Source organism: Vanellus vanellus, assembly GCF_965231255.1.
Source record: "Vanellus vanellus genome assembly, chromosome: 27".
NCBI lineage: Eukaryota > Metazoa > Chordata > Aves > Charadriiformes > Charadriidae > Vanellus > Vanellus vanellus.
The window spans coordinates 3201160-3217268 of record NC_138932.1 but is presented as its reverse complement, the minus strand read 5'-3'; the positions used below and the strand labels follow the sequence as shown (position 1 = coordinate 3217268).

General features: G+C 61.8%; 2 protein-coding genes across 2 annotated transcripts; one reads left to right on the top strand and one right to left on the bottom strand.

Annotated features, from left to right (window-relative positions):
* Positions 1 to 1837: 1837 nt before the first annotated feature.
* CHRNB2 (cholinergic receptor nicotinic beta 2 subunit) lies at positions 1838 to 5759 on the bottom strand. The gene is made up of 6 exons (XM_082496037.1): positions 5628 to 5759; positions 4980 to 5125; positions 4820 to 4864; positions 4188 to 4297; positions 3089 to 4055; positions 1838 to 2168 (listed from the first exon to the last, which is right to left on the bottom strand). The coding sequence occupies exons 1-6, from the start codon at positions 5668 to 5670 to the stop codon at positions 1998 to 2000; spliced, it is 1482 nt and encodes a 493-aa protein (XP_082352163.1). The 5' UTR covers positions 5671 to 5759; the 3' UTR covers positions 1838 to 1997.
* Positions 5760 to 6432: 673 nt separating this feature from the next.
* UBE2Q1 (ubiquitin conjugating enzyme E2 Q1) lies at positions 6433 to 15716 on the top strand (the record flags this gene model as incomplete). Its single annotated transcript, XM_082496005.1, has 13 exons — positions 6433 to 6717; positions 7850 to 7954; positions 8251 to 8355; positions 8686 to 8736; positions 10835 to 10975; positions 11541 to 11625; positions 12103 to 12163; positions 12713 to 12803; positions 12905 to 12963; positions 13257 to 13305; positions 13549 to 13644; positions 13815 to 13881; positions 14302 to 15716. The coding sequence occupies 13 exons, from the start codon at positions 6433 to 6435 to the stop codon at positions 14331 to 14333; spliced, it is 1227 nt and encodes a 408-aa protein (XP_082352131.1). The 3' UTR covers positions 14334 to 15716.
* Between the last annotated feature and the right edge of the window lie 393 nt (positions 15717 to 16109).

Here is a 16109-nt window from a genome sequence, read left to right as displayed (position 1 = left end):
TGGTGGCTGCAGGCTGCGTTGTGTGTCTGCTTGTCTGAGCTTACCCATGCACTAGATGTGCTTGTAGAACGTGAGAATCAGAATGGTTGGGTCGGAAGGGACCTTAAAGACCACCCAGTGCCACCCCCTGCCCCGGGCAGGGCCACCTCCCCCCAGCCCAGGTTGCTCCCAGCCCCGTCCAACCCGGCCTTGAACCCCTCCAGGGATGGGGCAGCCACAGCTTCTCGGGGCACCCTGCGCCAGGGGCTCACCGCCCCCACAGCCAACAATTTCTTCCCAATATCTCATCTCAATCTCCCCTCTCTCAGTGTCAAACCGTTCCCCCTCGTCCCACGGCTCCCCTCCCTGACCCAGAGTCCCCCCCCAGCTCTCCTGGAGCCCCTTTAGGCACTGGAAGGGGCTCTGAGGTCTCCCCAGAGCCTTCTCTTCTCCAGGCTGACCCCCCCACCTCTCCCAGCCTGTCCTCCCAGCAGAGGGGCTCCAGCCCTCCCAGCAGCTCCGGGGCCTCCTCTGGCCCCGCTCCACCAGCTCCATGTCTCTCCTGCGCTGAGGCCCCCGAGCTGGAGGCAGCACTGCGGGGGGGTCTCCCCAGAGCAGAGTGCAGCAGAGGGGCACAATCCCCCCCTCGCCCTGCTGTGGGGGATGCAGCCCGGGGTGCCGGGGGCTCGCTGGGCTCCAGTGCACATTGCCGGCTCATCATGAGCTTCTCATCCCTCAACACCCCCAAGTCCCTCTCAGCAGGGCTGCTTTCCATCCCCAGCCTGGATTGATACCAGGGATTGCCCCGATCCAGGTGCAGGGACACCCCCCCCATCCTGCACACACTGGGGTTGCACCCACAGCAGAGGGGACACAAAGGTGGGACAAAACAGGACAAACCCCAGGCACGGGGCTGCTTTAGGGTCAAAACTCTTAATGTCAAAGTATTGGGGTGTACCCCTGAGAGGAGGCGGTCCAGGAGCGGCAGCTGGAACAGCCCGGGATTTCTCTGGCCAGGTGAAGTGCTGGGATTTAAATTCATTCCCAGCGCTGAGTGCCGCCGGCCCCCATCTGCGCCACGCTCCCCGCCCCAGCGCGGAGGATTAGTGGTATTTATAGCAGACGATCCTGTTTCAGTTTTGCCCGATGAGGCCAATTCCTGCATGTGAGGGAGAGCGCGGGAAGCGCTGCCGGGGCAGCCGGGGCTGCCAACCCGGCGCACACACCGCCTCCCCTGCGCCGCCCGGGCCTGGCTGCTCCCAGCTCGACTTACGATTGATTTGTATTTTCCTTTGCCTGGCACAATTCGTGCACCGAGCCGGGAGTTTAGCGGGGAACGGTGGCACTGCCGGAGAGTGGAGCAGACCCCGGCGCTCGCTGCCCTGGCTCTGCCTCCAGGTAGGACCTAAAAATAGCATCCTCCTGCCTGGTACATGTGCTCACCTCAAGGAGCCGGAGCAGAGCACGGCCGTCCTCCTCCCCGTGCGTCGGTGCGGCTCTGCCCGGCTCCTGGTAGCCCCAGGGATGGCGCAGGGCTTTGGCAGAGCCGGGGGCTGCCCGCAGGGGCACCGGCCCCGCATGGCCCCGCGTTGTTGCATCGGCGGGAGGAGATGCGGTGAGCGGCCGGTGCTCCGGGTAGCGTGGGAGGGAGCCAAGCACGGCGCCGGGGAGCCGGTTTCTCGCTGCCGCACTCCCTCCCTCAGCAATTGGGATTTTCCTCTTCCAGAGCCGATTCCTCCCTGGCCTCTTACCTCGGTGACGGGGAGCTGGAGTCCCCCCAGCCCTGGCCGCATCCTGCTCCCTCCTGCCTGCGGGGAGTGGTGCGGGATGAAATGACACTAAAACGAACCAGCCCCCTCCTGTGTGAGTATTTATTGGTTTGCAGTGGCTGCCTGGAGACCAGCACCCGGCTCTCCAGGACCGGCCGGCCCCCGGTTTGGCAGCGGGGAGAGGGTGCGGAGCCCACGGTCCCTCGCTGTCCCTGGGGCCGGCGGGGAGGACGGGCGGCCGCCCCGGCGCTATTTGGAGGTGGGGGTGCCCTGGCCGAGCTGCAGCAGAGAGTTGGTGGCGTAGTTCTGGAAGAGCGGCTGGAGGAACATGCCGACGGTGCCGAAGACACAGACAAAGACGAAGATCCACAAGAAGAGGCGGTCGATGACCATGGCCACGTACTTCCAGTCCTCGCTCACCTACAAGGGGCCAGGAGAGGTGCTGGGTCAGGTCAGAGCCTCCGGCATCACCCGGCGCTGCCTGTGCCGCTTCCGGCAGGCAGCTGGACCAGGAGCGCGGTGACTCCGCAGAGCCCCAGATTTGCTCCCTCAGCACTGCAGCTCCCGGCGCCGCCTGCCAGCCCGCCGTGGGACCCGTGGGGCTCGCTCCCCCGGCTGCCGACCGCGCCGCTGAGCCCGGGAAACTCATCTCCTTGGGGAGCTGAGCTGGGGGAGGTGTGGGGTGCAGCATCCCCCAGCCCTGCAGCCCCCTCCGGTGCTGGCTCTGCCAAAATCTGCAGCCTCACGGAGCCGCGCAGGGTGAGGCCTCCCGGGAGCCTCCTGGGTTTCCAGAGCGACTGCTTCAGGCTGGAGCTGCCGCCGTGGGTCAGGGGCGTTGGGCCCCCCCACCAGGCAGGGGCTGCGAGGGGTCCCCAGGCACGGGGCTGGGCAGGGACCCCCTTGGTGCTCGTGCATGTCCCACAGCTCTGCCTGCACCTCCAAGCTCTGCCTGCACCCCGCATCCCCTGCCTGCATCCTGCAGCCCTGCCTGCACCCCACATCCCCTGCCTGCATCCTGCAGCCCACATCCCCTGCCTGCACCCCGCATCCCTACCTGCACCCTGCATCCCTTACACGCACCCCACATCCCTGCCCACATCCTGCAGCCTTGCCCACATCCCACAGCCCTGCCCGCACCCCACATCCCCTTGCCCACAGACCGCAGCCCTGCCTGCGCCCCACATCCCCTGCCCACAGCCCGCAGCCCTACCTGCACCCCACATCCCCTGCCTGCACCCTGCAGCCCTGCCCGCATCCCACAGCCCTGCCTGCATCCCACAGCCCTGCCTGTACCCCACAGCCCCTGCCAGCACCCCACAGCCCTGCCTGCCCCGACTCACGCTCTGGTCGTCGTCCTCACTGCGCATGTGGTCGGCGATGAAGCGCACGCCATCCACCGCCTCCTCCAGCCCGCAGGTGCAGCTGGCCGCGGGGGCCGGCGCCTGCCCCTGCCGTTCCCGGTAGCCATTGAGCCCCTCGGCCTTGGCAGCGCCAGGGTTGGCGTAGCAGGCGCAGGCACGGGCGCCGGCCCGGAGGAAGAGGGTGGCGGTGGCAGCGGCGGCGCGCTCCTGGGTGTGGCGGCGTTGGCGCAGGCGCTGGCGCGCGCAGTTCTGCCGCGGCTGCTTCATGAAGAGCAGCGCCGGGAGCTTGCGGAGGAAGAGGGTGCGGACCCAGGGCGGCATGGTGTGCGTGGTGGGCGAGCGGTGGTGCACGTTGAGGACGCAGACGCTGGTGACGATGGAGAAGGTCACCAGCACCATGGTGAACATGAGGTACTTGCCCACCAGCGGCACGTCCAGCGAGGTGGGCGGCACGATCTTGGAGATTAGCAGCAGGAAGACGGTCAGGGCGAGCAGGACGGAGATGCACAGCGTCATTTTCTCGCCACAGTCAGACGGGAGGTAGAAGACGAGGATGGCCAGGGAGGTGATGAGAATGCAGGGGATGATGAGGTTGATGGTGTAGAAGAGTGGCTTGCGCCGGATGATGAAGTCGTAGGTGATGTCCACATAGGTGGAGTCATCGGGGTTCTCGTTGCGCCGTCCCGGCAGTGCCACGATGTCCCACTCGCCGCTGGGTGTGAAGTCATCCAGGCTGGCCACCTCGCTTTTCAGCACCAGGTCGATCTCGGTGCGGTCGTAGGTCCAGGAGCGGAACTTCATGGTGCAGTTCTGCTGGTCAAAGGGGAAGTGTTTCACCTCGATCTTGCATGCGCTCTTGTAGATGGCCGGCGGCAGCCAGAAGATGCTGCCGTCGTAGGAGATCACTGCGTTGGAGTAGAAGGAGACCTCGTACATCCCGTCGGCGCTGCGGTGAAGGGATGCGCTGTCAGCCCTGGCCCTGCCCCGGCGCTGCCACGGCACCGCCCCGAGCCCTGGATGGGGTTGGGGCATGCACAGCTCCCCCTCACCCCCCCAAAAAAAATCCAAAACCACCTACTTGTTGTAGAGCACCACATCTGGCAGCCAGATGTGCTTGGAGGGCAGGCGAACCTTCTTCATGTTGTCAAAGTCCTCCGGTTTCCAGGTGAGGCGGTAGTCCTCCCACTCCTGTGGGCAAGGAGGCTCAGCCCGGCCCGGCCGCGGGTAGGGGGGGCCTGCGCAGGGGGGGGCTCAGCGCAGGGGGGACACAGGGGGTCCCCAGGACAGGGGGGGCCCTGGGCAGGGTGGACATGGGGGGCCCACACAGGGTGTATGGGGGGCGTTGGGGCAGGTTGTATGGAGGGGGGAGATGGGAGCAGGGTGCCAGGGGGTCCCCAGGACAGGGTGGACATTTGGGGGGTTCTCAGACAGGGTGCAGGGGGGTCCCCAGGACAGGGGGCGCATCCCGGGACAGGGCGCAGGAAGGGGCCCAGGGCAGGGGGGACATGGGGAATCCCGGGGGCAGGGTGAATACGGGGGTCCCACACAGGGTTTATAGGGGTTCCCTGGGCAGTGTGGACATGGGGGGGGGGGGGCAGGGTGCAGGGGGGTCCCCAGGACAGGGAAGGGTCCCTGGGTAGGGTGAACATGGGGGTCCCACACAGAGTGCAGGGGGGGTCCCGGGGCCACGGCAGAGTCCAGGGCTCCCACCTGGGTCAGCCAGACGTTGGTGGTCATGATCTGCTCCCGCTCGTGCTGCGGAGAGAGCGGGGCCGGTTACTCGGGGTGCCGGGGGGGAGGGATGGGGGGGGGGGGGGGGCGCCGCACGGCCCCCTCCTTCTCCAGGGGAGCAGAGCCCCGACCAACTCACCACGCTGATGAGCTGCGCCAGCGACACCATGAGCTGCACCGTCACCAGCTCCGAGCCGTTGGTGGCCGGTCGGATCAGCTTGTTGTAGCGTGCGGGGTCCAGCAGATACTCCACCAGCCGCTCCTCCGTGTCGGTGCCCAGGCTCCCTGGGGGGCGGCGGGTGGCTGAGCCCCACGGCGGCGGGCAGGGCCCCCCCAACCCCCCCCCCTCCCTGGGGCTGAGCCTGTGCCCGTCCCGGGGGTCTGCGTGGGCCTGGCGGCTCGGGGGTGACGGTGACACGGGCGGGCACAGGCTGCTCTCAGGGCAGTGGGCACCGGGGGGGGCGGAGATGGGGGGACCCGGGAGGCGGTGGGTGCCCGCAGCGGGGTGCCCCCCCCCCCCCGTCCAACCATCCCTACCCCCGTCCCCGCCTCCGGGGAGCGGGGAGCAGCCGGGGCAGCGGGGCCGGTGGTGCCGCGGGGGCCGCAAAGCCCCGGGGGAAGGGTTGGGGGGGGCGGGGAGCACCGGGAGCGCCGCCGGGTCGAGCCGGGGCAGCGGGGCCGGTACCGGCTCGGTCCTGTTCAACAGGCGCAGCCCCGCGGCCCGGTCCGGTCCCCTCCCCGTCGGTGCCGGTGCCCGCCCCCCCCTCCCCCGACCCCCGGTACTTACGTCTGAGGGCGGCGAGGAGGCAGAGGACGCGGAGCAGCGCCATGGGGGCGGCCCGCTGCCGGTGCCGGTGCCGCTGCCGGTGCCCGGTCGCTGTCCCCGGTGCTGCCCGCGCTCTCCGCGGTGCTGGAGCCGGCGGCGGGCGGGCGGGCGGCGGCGGCCCGGGCGGGGCGGCCCCGGGCGGGAGGCGGTGCCGGGCGCTGCGCCGGGGCCGCCCCGCGCTCTCCGCTCCGCCGCCGTCACCGGCCCCGGGGCCGCCCTGACCCCGCCCCGGCACCGGGCTGCCCCAACCCCCCTTCCTCCTCCTCCTCCTCCTCCTCCTCCTCCTCCTCCTCCGCTCCGCTCCGCTCCACCGGGACCCGGCCCCCGCCGCTCCCCGCACGGTGCCAGCGAGACCCGGAGCGGGCGGGGGGCAGCTCCCGGGCCACGGAACACACCGGGAAGGGGGGCTCAGGCCCCCAGACACCCCCCACCCGTTCCACCCCCGCCCGGTTCCGCCCTCCCCCCGGTTCCCCCCCCCCGCCCCCTTGTGACCCCCCCGTGACCCCTCCCGAGCAGGGGCGGGGCTACCGGGCAGGGGCTCGCCCCGCCCCTTTCACGTTCTGCGGCGCCTCACTGACGTCACTTCCGGCTTCGCGGAGCGCCCCCACCCGGCTGGCGAGCGTTTTCCGGCGGTTCGTCCCCGCCCCTTCCGGTGTTGGCGGGAGGGGTCACTTCCGGAGAGCGGGGCCGTCCCGCCGCCATCTTGGGCCGGCTCCGGGGGCTGCGGCGGCGGCGGCGGCGGCGGAGCGGGTCCCTCCATGGGAAGATGCAGCGGGCGGGGGCGGAGGAGGCGGCGGGGGCGCAGGCGGCGGCGGGGGGGCCCGGGCGGAGCGGGGCCGAGGTGGCGGCGGCCTCCGCCGGGCGGCTCCTGAGGCGGGAGCTGCGGCTGCTCGAGTCCATCTTCCACCGGGGCCACGAGCGGTTCCGCATCGGCAGCGCCTGCCCCGACGAGATCAGCTGCGAGTTCGTCCCGGGGGCCGGGGCCCGTGCCGGTGCCTCCGCCTCTCGAGGGCCGCCGCCGGGGCCCGTCCGCATCCACTGCAACATCACGGTGAGGCCCCGGGGGAGGCGAGGGGGGGGGGACACACCGGCCCGCTGCGATGGGCCCTGGCTGCGGGGGCGGCCCTGGGACCGAGGGGCCACTCCGGCCCGGGGAGCTGGTGGGGGCTGGCGCTGCCGACTGTTGGGTGAGCTGGGCCCGGGGCCGGCTCCGAGGCACGGGGAGGGGGGGGCCGCGGGGAGAGCGGCCTCCGCCCCCCTTTCCTCCCGGTGCCCATGTGAACAGGTTGCTCGGACCCTGGGGCTCCCCTCACTGTTAAGAAGAACGAACCCGGGAGCTTCACCCTCCACCGGCGGGCGCAGGCAGGGCTGGGAGGCGCAGTGTGCTCCTTCTTCCCCTGTCCCAGGCTCTGCGCCTCCCCAGGGTGGATTTTTGGGGGGTGGGGGGTTTCGGGGTGGCCCTGACCAGCAGTGCCTCGAGGACAGATACCCGTGGCATCAGCATCAGGCTCTTCACGTCCTCTCTGGCTCATCCTTGCCCAGATTTTATGGGGACCCTTGTTCCAGGTCAGTTTGCCGTGGGGTGCAGGTCCCGTTTCCCATGGCAAGGGGCAGCTGATGTTGCGGCTCCAGGCGAGGAGCAGCAGAGCACAGAAAGCCCCCGGTGCAGACGCTGTCTGGGATTTTCCAGTGGCGTGACTCGGGAGCGTTGGCAGAGGCTGTCAGCGATTTTGGCCTGGATCAAAGGCACCTACTTGGTCTCTGACCCTGATGCTTCTCCTCCAGCATTTTCTGGTCCAGAGCTGGCGAGGCCCCACAGGAGGCGTTAAATACCCTTGGTGTCCTGCCTTAAACTGCTTTCCCACGACCAAAGGGGTGGCCACAACATCACCACCCTCCCTATTCCACCCCGCTCCCCCAGGCTGGGGGGAAGCGGTGCAGAGCTGAGGCAGACTGGCACAGTTGGAGCGGGGGTTTGGTTTGCCTTCAGCCCTGGGATTAGCCTGGATGCAGTGGTTCACAGGCCATTCTTCCGATCTCTGCACTCTGGAGGGATCCATTGCAGGAGATGCAGGGCTGCAGCTCCCTGTCTTGCCTGGCTCGCCACTCTGTTCCCTGCCGGCTGCATCAGTGGGACAGAGGAAGTTGCAGCAGCTCAAACACCACCTTCTCCTTCTCCCCAGGAGTCTTATCCAGCTGTTCCCCCAATATGGTCTGTGGAGTCGGACGATCCAAACCTGGCAGCTATCCTGGAGAGGCTGGTGGAAGTCAGGAAAGGAAACACGCTGGTAAGAGCGCGCTGCCTGGGGAGAGGGGAAGCAAAGAGACTGGCTGCTTTGGGAAGGTAAAATCCCTCGCAGCACGTTTGGCCTCGTAAGGGTTTGGGAAGTTCGGGATGAGCAGCTCTGACTTATCTTGAGTTTGATGCTGGGGTGTGATTTTGCCCCAGTGTCTGCCACTGCTTGGAGCGGGAAGGAGTGGCTGCTGGGCCTTCGCTGGCTCCCTGCAGCGCTGAGGATGGCTGAGGCTTAGCTTGGCGTGTGGGTCTCTGCACTTCTCTGACGCTTGTCTGGTCTCCGCACAGCTTTTGCAGCACCTGAAGCGAATAATCTCTGACCTGTGCAAACTCTACAACCTCCCCCAGCATCCAGATGTTGAAATGTTGGACCAGCCTCTGCCGGCAGAACCGGTGAGTGACTCAGGTAGAGACTTTCTAAGCTCAAAAAACCAAGTTCCCTGGAGTTTGCTTTAGAGGCTGAGGCTTTCTAACCCCAGAAAGAGGAACACAGCAGGTGGATTCCTGTCCTGGGCGATGCCAGCCTGCTCCGTTGGCCCTCAGTACTGTTTCGTTGCTCTGCTGTAGTTTCCTATAAAGGTTTTTGGCTTCACTTTGCTTTTAACTTGGTTCTGCTTGTAAATCCCTGTTTAACCTTGCCTCAGAAGTATCTGGGAAGGCCGGAGAGCGTTGCTCTGGGAAGCTGACGGTGCGATCTTCGTCTCTCTCCTTTTGTCCCTGCAGAGCACACAGGAAGAGGTGTCCTCTGAAGAGGAAGATGAAGAAATGCCAGAGGTAAGTGCCGCCTCCCTGTATGAGGAAGTATACTGGAGAGCTGAGCACAGGGAGATGCCCACTGAAAGGTGCAAGGGAACAGGGATCATGTCTGGGGGGAGCTCGTGGAGTCCAGACAGGGAAGAGCCCGCTGTTTCACTTAAAGGTGAGATTGTTCTCAGCGTTTTGCTGCTGGGGACCCAGGTCCTGAGCCAAGGATGGGAGTGATGTGTTCACAAACCACAGGGACTGCAGCAGCTGAGAGACGTAGCTGTGGCCTCCGAAGGTGTGCAGACGAGCTGAGAATGGGGCCCCTTGGACAATTTCTCTCTCTGCTTACGTTGCTGTGCTCTAGAGCCTGAAGTTTACTCACGAGTGATGGGATTTCCGGGTTGCCATTGCTGGTGGGGAAATCACACCGCGAAAATGGGACTCCCGCAGAGAGGATTAGGTAGGATGGCTGAGTGTGTGAGCGAGCTAATTGGCAGGAGCGGCGGAGGCAGCCATACTTCACTGCAGGCTGAGAATATCATGCTGCAAAACCCACAGGCTTCGGTTGTTTGGTTTGCGGTTTAGAGATCTCTAGAAGTGGGTGGAATAATCTTGAATCTCCATGGTGACGTTTAGCGATGCCTCGCACACTTCTCCTGGGGTGTGAGAGTCATGGGCACCGAGTCAGCAGCTCCGCAGAACTTGGGGGCAGGTCACTTAGCAGCAGCACGCCTAGCAGTTGTTGGGGTTTTAGCAAAGTTAATAGCTTGCTAAATCAAGGCCGGCCTTTGCTAGGGTCCCGGGAGAAAAATGAGGAGGCTTAAACTGGTACCAGCATAACCTTGTGTATCTGCAAACTTGCTGCTTTGTGGCAAATTTGTGATGTGTGAGTCCTCACGCTCCTGTGGGCTGGAAAAGAAGTCCTCGGGAACTGAGTGTTCCCCCTCCTGCTTTCTGCTAACGCCGTGCGTTGCTGCGCGGGGACGATGCTCTGGCTTAGAGCAAAGGTTTCTTGCAGTTGGATTTGTTGGGCTGTGTCGGAAGAGCAGAGCAGCAGAGCCATGCCCTGGTGCAGAGGTGCATTATGCAGGTTAATCCACTCGAGGGATTTTTCTAGGAGGATCTGTTTTCCTGTGTGACAGTCTAAAAATGTCAAAGCCCTTCCAAAAATGTTGCTCATCCAGAATAGCAGCAGCTAGCCTGGAGAGGCCGAAGTAAACGCTTGTTCAGAGGATTTAATACCAGCGCTGGAGCTGTGGATACCCACAGCCAGTTGCAGGCAGCTTCCAGGTAGCTAAACCCTGTGCATGGGGAGAGATCTCTGCAGTGGCCCCAGATTGCTGCAACTGGTTTTTACTGGTTATTAACATCGGGGTCTTGCACACATCAGCCTGAGGAGTGTTGTGGAAAGGGCTGAGGGGCACAGCCTCTGCTGGGGTTAGGGAGAGCATCGGGGGCGTGCTGTGCAGTGAAGAGCTGAGCTGATCTACAAAGAGCCTCCAGACACGCTGTGAAACGCCACCTCTTTTTGAGGGGGGAAAATGTGCCATGCCACTGAACTTCGTGTGTGAGGATCTCTTCTTCTTGTGCTGCTGGCCACCTGTGTTCGTGTTGGGTTGGTGAAGAGGGAACAAGGCAGCCCAGCAGCACTGCGCCGAGTCTCTGCGCTTTGTTCCAGCTGCCCAGAAACGTGGCACGGGGCTGCCTGAGCCACGTGCCTGCCGAAATGCAGTGCCCTTCAGTTACGTGGGGCTCGTTCAGGAGCATACATAAGATTAATGGCTAATTATAAACAGGCGTGAGACTTGGCAGGGAAGAATCCAGTGAACAAAGAGCTTGTATGAGCCCAGTTTAATTCTGGAAAGAGAAGTGTGCCGCTCTGCCTGCTGGCTTTGTCATGGGAGGGTGGTGGGGGCCCAGGACTTAAAACTCCTTCACTGAGTGTGCCCAGACTTTGTGTCTTCCATCCTGTTTGTGCCTTGGATCAGGGCTTGGGACTTCTGGGGAGGGAGAGTTGCACCGGGAATCCTTCCTGGTTCAGGGCAGCTTCAGTCTGCGGTACTCAGAGCAGGGAGGAGAGGGAGGAGCGAAGGTGCATCTCCTACTAGCTCACCTCTCCCCTTCCCAGGACACTGAGGACTTGGACCACTATGAAATGAAAGAGGAAGAGCCGGCAGATGGGAAGAAGACAGAGGATGAAGGCATTGGGAAGGAAAACCTGGCCATTTTAGAGAAAATAAAAAAGAACCAGAGGCAAGATTACTTAAATGTACGTGTCACCCGGCGGGCGGGCGGTTTGGGGAAGCAGAGGGACCCAAGGGCGAGAGCAGTGGAGGCACCTGCTGGCCCTAAAGCAAAGGGGCCGTCTCTGGCCAAAGGTACAGCAGCGGCTCTCAGGAGCTGGCCTGGCTGATGCAGAGAAGTCTGTGAACTGCCTCTGCAGCTCGGGGAAGTAAGTGGGGGCCTCAGGTGTCCCCAAGCCATCGGTGCTACGTGGGGCAGCCTTCCTGCAGTGAGATCTGTGCTCCCAGGAGCTGCATCTCGCTTTGGGTTGTGGAGGTGGCTGGTGGGTTGTGCTTTTATACTCCTGGGCTGAGATTCTTACGCAGTTGAGAGGGCACAGAGGCCAGGAGCTGCACTGCCTGGGGTGGCATACTGGGGGCAAGGGAAGTTGCTGCAGGGGGAAAAGGGGAAGACTGAGAGGTGAGGGACACAGTAAGGTCTGGTTTAGAGGCCAGACGGGAATTCTGGCTTGGGTGTTGGCTTTGTAGAGCAACGGCCGAGGTGGGCGCAAGCATAATAATGCAACTTCCCTCCTCCCAAATTCTTCGTAGGGTGCAGTGTCTGGGTCTGTGCAGGCCACCGACCGGCTAATGAAGGAGCTCAGGGATATTTACCGATCACCAAGTTTCAAGGGCGGTAAGTACAGCAGGGAGGCTCGAGGGAGGGGGGCGGCTGCCCCGATCTTCATGCTGGGGTTTTCCTCATCGTTCTGGGTGGCACTGTAGAGTTGTTCTGCTCTGCTCAGCTGAGGAGGGGGTCTCCTCTGCTCCGCCTTCGGTTGTTGCGGCTCTGTCAAGAGCAAGCAAAACTGCCTTACCGTCTCCGATCCTGTGCTGGATGGAAGCGAGGAGCCTGCTGTGGGTGGGAGGATTATCCGGCTTTGAGGGTGATGGTGCTTCTACCCCTTTCCTGAGCTCAAGGACTTGGGGAAAGAGCAGTTGTAGGAAAACTGATGCCGTCGGGACAGTCCTTCTGGATAAGTGCTGCTTTTGGGGGGGGTTCTGTGCCAGGCTGGGGCGGTGCGGCAGGGCCAAGGGGGTTTGAAATCTGGGTGGTGGCTCAACCCCCAGTTCTCTCTCTGCCGTAGTGACGTGCTTCTTCTCTGCCTTGCAGGATACTATGCAGTTGAACTAGTGAATGACAGCCTGTACGATTGGAACGTCAAACTCCTGAAGTAGGTGGCATAGCTTGGGATCACGCAACTGTGGTGGATCTTGGTGGTGGGACCAAAATGTCCCCGTGAGCCAGAGGGGAAGTGAGCAGGGCAGGGGAGCACCCGACAGACCTTGGGTTAGCCTCTCTCAGGCAGCGTGCTTGCTGTCTCCACATCAGAAAGGAGATGACATCTCCAGAGAAAGATGAGATAATCTGAGGGCTCTGCAAGTCTGTCTGCTGTTCTGAGAGTCCTGGAAGAGGTGCATCAGACAAAACCCTGAGCTTTTACACCCTCCAGACACCAGCGACCAGTGCTGCCTTTCCCTTGGGCCAGGCAGTCTTTATTTTTAAGCTGGCGGCATGCAAAAAGGGTGTGATGGTCTTCTTTGCAAACCGGGAGCAGAATGCTGACAGCTTGTGCTGTCACTGCCTTCTGGGTGAGAACCTGCGGGCCCACGTGGCGGCCCGGTTGTGCAGGTACAGTAGCTCTGGGGTTCGGTAGCAGTGAGCGCGACTGACTTGAGGTGCACGACCTTGACTCTGACCCTCCGGGGTTTTCCTTCGGCAGGGTTGATGAGGATAGCGCTTTGCACAATGATCTCCAGATCCTTAAAGAGAAAGAAGGAACAGATTTCATCCTCCTAAACTTCTCCTTTAAAGTAAGGCTTCCCGTACCTGCCCCTCTTCAAGATATGCCTGCAGCAGTGGGTCGTCAGAGAAGACGTTCCTCAATGGCTTTGCTTCCCTTCTCTTCTTCCAGGATAACTTTCCTTTTGATCCACCGTTCGTAAGAGTCGTGTCCCCGGTGCTGTCAGGGGGGTAAGTAACTTTGTCTGTCTCAGCTTCTCTGTGGTCTCCAGCGCTGCTTCCTGCAGCAGTTTTCACTAAGGGTTTACTGAGCGCTGCGCCGTTCCATGATCTCCCCGATACCAGTTTGCAGTCGCTCTCCCGAGAAGCGTAGACGGGGTGGTGGATTTTTTTTTTTTTTTTTTGTATGTGTGTGGATTTTTTCTGTCTGAGATCTACCCCAAGAAAAGTGCTTATCTCTGGAGCAGCGGGTGGGTGAGGCTATGTCCGTCTCTGACATAACTTTGCCCGATTCCTTCCCCAAGGTATGTTCTAGGTGGCGGTGCCATCTGCATGGAGCTACTTACAAAACAGGTGGGTACCGGCCGCTACGCGGGGCTCAAAGGCTGCCACCGTCGTCTTAGGCAGCTGCTGCTGCCTGTCGTGCTCTGTATTCCTGCTGGCAGCGGAATCCTGGCTGGCAGCTGCCTGACGTGGCTTTGCGATGCCTGTGCCAGGCTGGGGGAGGCCCTTTCTTTGCTGGGGGGGGGGGGGGCACAGCCCCCGGGTGGGTGTCCTGTCTGCGCTGGCCTCACTGCGTTGTGCTCTGTCCCTCAGGGCTGGAGCAGCGCCTACTCCATCGAGTCGGTGATTATGCAGATTAGCGCAACTCTGGTGAAAGGGAAAGCGCGAGTACAGTTTGGAGCTAATAAGGTAGGGCCCGGTCAGCGTGAGAGAACTTGAGGAGCGGTTGGTAGTGGGGTGGTGGAGGAGGATGAGCAGACAACCGGCTCTGTGGCAGCGCGGTTCGCAGCGGGAAGGCGTGTGGGGTGGCTCGCACTGGGTTCCAGCCGGACTGACGGTCGCCTTGGCTTCCCTTGCAGAATCAGTACAGCCTGACAAGAGCACAGCAGTCCTACAAGTCCCTGGTTCAAATCCACGAGAAAAATGGTAAGGGCTGAGGGAGAGGGACTGCCTTTCCCCTTGCTAGTCCGAGGTGCTGTAGGCTGAGCATCCAGACGAGCTGCTTGAGGGTTTTTTCTGCCCCGAGTGCAGAGATTACCTGGAGTGAGGTGGCACTGGGCAACGGCAGGTGCTGTCTAAAGCCACATGCGTGGCTGCAGCATCCCTCTGCCCTTCCTCGCTGGCCCGTGCGGGGCTCCTTTGGCTGTAACTAGACAGCACATCATCGTGGGGTGATGTCGGGGAGTAACCCGGATCGAAAGTGTCCCAGTAATATGCGAGACGTGGCCCTTTGGAAGTGGGACTTGGCATGCTTGCGCTGCTGCTTTTCCAGCTGTGTGTTTCCAGGTGTGGATCAGCATTCCCCGTGCAGCCTCCGTCCCTCAGGGATCTCTCTTCTTGTTTCAGGCTGGTACACACCGCCCAAGGAGGATGGCTAGCGCGGATGCCGGAGGACCAATCTGATTATCTTCTGGATGCTCTACTTGGATCTTAACGATGCCTCTCGGCTTTCTCCCAGGATGTAATAGCTCTGCCTGTTGCAGGACAATAATGGCTGTTAAAAACTCTAAATAAAACTGTTTAAGCAGTTGGACTGACCTAAAACACTTGCTGGGCACTTGCTAGCAGGCATTCTTGTTAAAACGAACTTTTGAGCCTCTTGTATCGCTGGAAACTTTCGACTCTACTCCAGTCTAGAGCGTCCTCCTTACCTATGCTATGGATTTAATTTATTTTCTTATTTCATGTACACTGCTTTTTTTTGTTACAGTGTATGATGGATGTGTATGGAAAATGTATCTTTGGAGAAAAATTACAGTTTGTTAATTTGAAGATGCTGGTCTGACTATTTTTTTTTTTTTTGGTTTGTTTTTTTTTTTTGTTTTTTTTTTTTTCTCCAAGTGGACGGTACTCTGCACCGGCAGCAGCGGGAACAAAGCCCTTTGCAGCTGCCGTGCCCCTCTGCAGCTCCAGCCCCGGTGCTGCAGCGGGCGCTGGATGGAGCTGAGGGGCTGCGCTGGAGGTGGGGGCACAGGAACGGCCCAGACCTCCTGGGGTTGGCTGCGAAGCCCCCAGACACAAGCCATGCTGGAACAGCTGCTGTGGAAGAAGAAAACCCTTCTTTTTTGGGCAACGAGGGAGCAAGAACAGACTTTTCTTTCTATAAACTGCGAACTTACGCCTCTGGTCGTGGAGAGGGGAAGATTCCAGGGCTCCCAGCTCTCACCCCGGACTTTTCTGCGTCCTGTCATGCCAAGCAGGAAGAAATGAGCAGAGGTTCAGCTGTGACAAACCCGGAGCTGTAGCTCTTCGCCCCGTGTGGAAGGGGAAGGTCCTCGTAATGGCTGCGCTGTGGATGAAAACTGCTGATGAAAGGGGAGTACTGGGTGCGATCGCTGCTCTCATCCCTGCCCAGGACTTGCTCCTGCAGCAAGTGACCCGCTTCTGTAGGGCTTTATTTTCTTTTTCCTCCTTCAAGCCATCTTTCCTGCTCAGCTTGGGGCTGAAGCCAAGCCCTTGCTGGAAGGCGTTGTTGCTGCTGTGTCCTGTTGCTTCAATCCCTGTTCCGTGCTCGGGATCCCCCCTGCTCTGGCCTGAGGCTGCTGGAAGGAGATTTGGGTGATTTGAGCTCCTCTTTAACTTTTGGTGCTGTGTCCTCGGCTGGAGGGCATAGCTGACTCATTGGTGTCAAAGCCGGACCATCAGTATTAATTCACTGTGTTTGAATAAAAGTTATTAGAAAATCAAAGGGCCTCAGAAGTCCATTATCTCCTCCAGCAGCTGTTCCCCTCTTCAGGCACTGTCCTGCTCCGAGCCTTGGAATGAAAAGATGCTGTAGGAGAGGGATTACTGATGCTGCAGGAGCGGCTCTGGACTCAGCCGGGGACTATTTTGAAGTGCTGTGCTGAAGGACTGGAGGATTTGCGACGCTGAGCAGCCAACCGTGCCCTGTGCTCTGCTCCTCTGCCCCACACCAGCACCCGGCGGGGTCCTGGGCCCTCCCCAGCCCTGCTCCCGGTGCTGGGGGGACAGAGGCAGCCATGCTCTGCTCCCCTCGTCAGCTCAATTAGCACTGAGGAACCTGCTGGGGAGGGGGGGTGAAGCCGGTTTAACGAAGGTTTAAAAAGCTTGTGGTGTTGCTGTTTGGTGAGGTGGGGGCTGCGCCCGCCGCCCCCAGCCATGGGGATGGGTTGGGGTACGCTGAGTTGGTTGGG

Bases quoted from the DNA above. Each gene is read 5' to 3' on its own strand.
- CHRNB2 (XM_082496037.1), bottom strand. From the start codon at position 5,670: ATGGCGCTGCTCCGCGTCCTCTGCCTCCTCGCCGCCCTCAGAC. The intron at 5,126-5,627 runs GTAAGTACCGGG...GCCGCCCCCCAG, and splicing joins CCTCCTCGCCGCCCTCAGAC to GGAGCCTGGGCACCGACACG. The intron at 4,056-4,187 runs GTAGGTGGTTTT...CCTTCACCGCAG, and splicing joins GATGTGGTGCTCTACAACAA to CGCCGACGGGATGTACGAGG.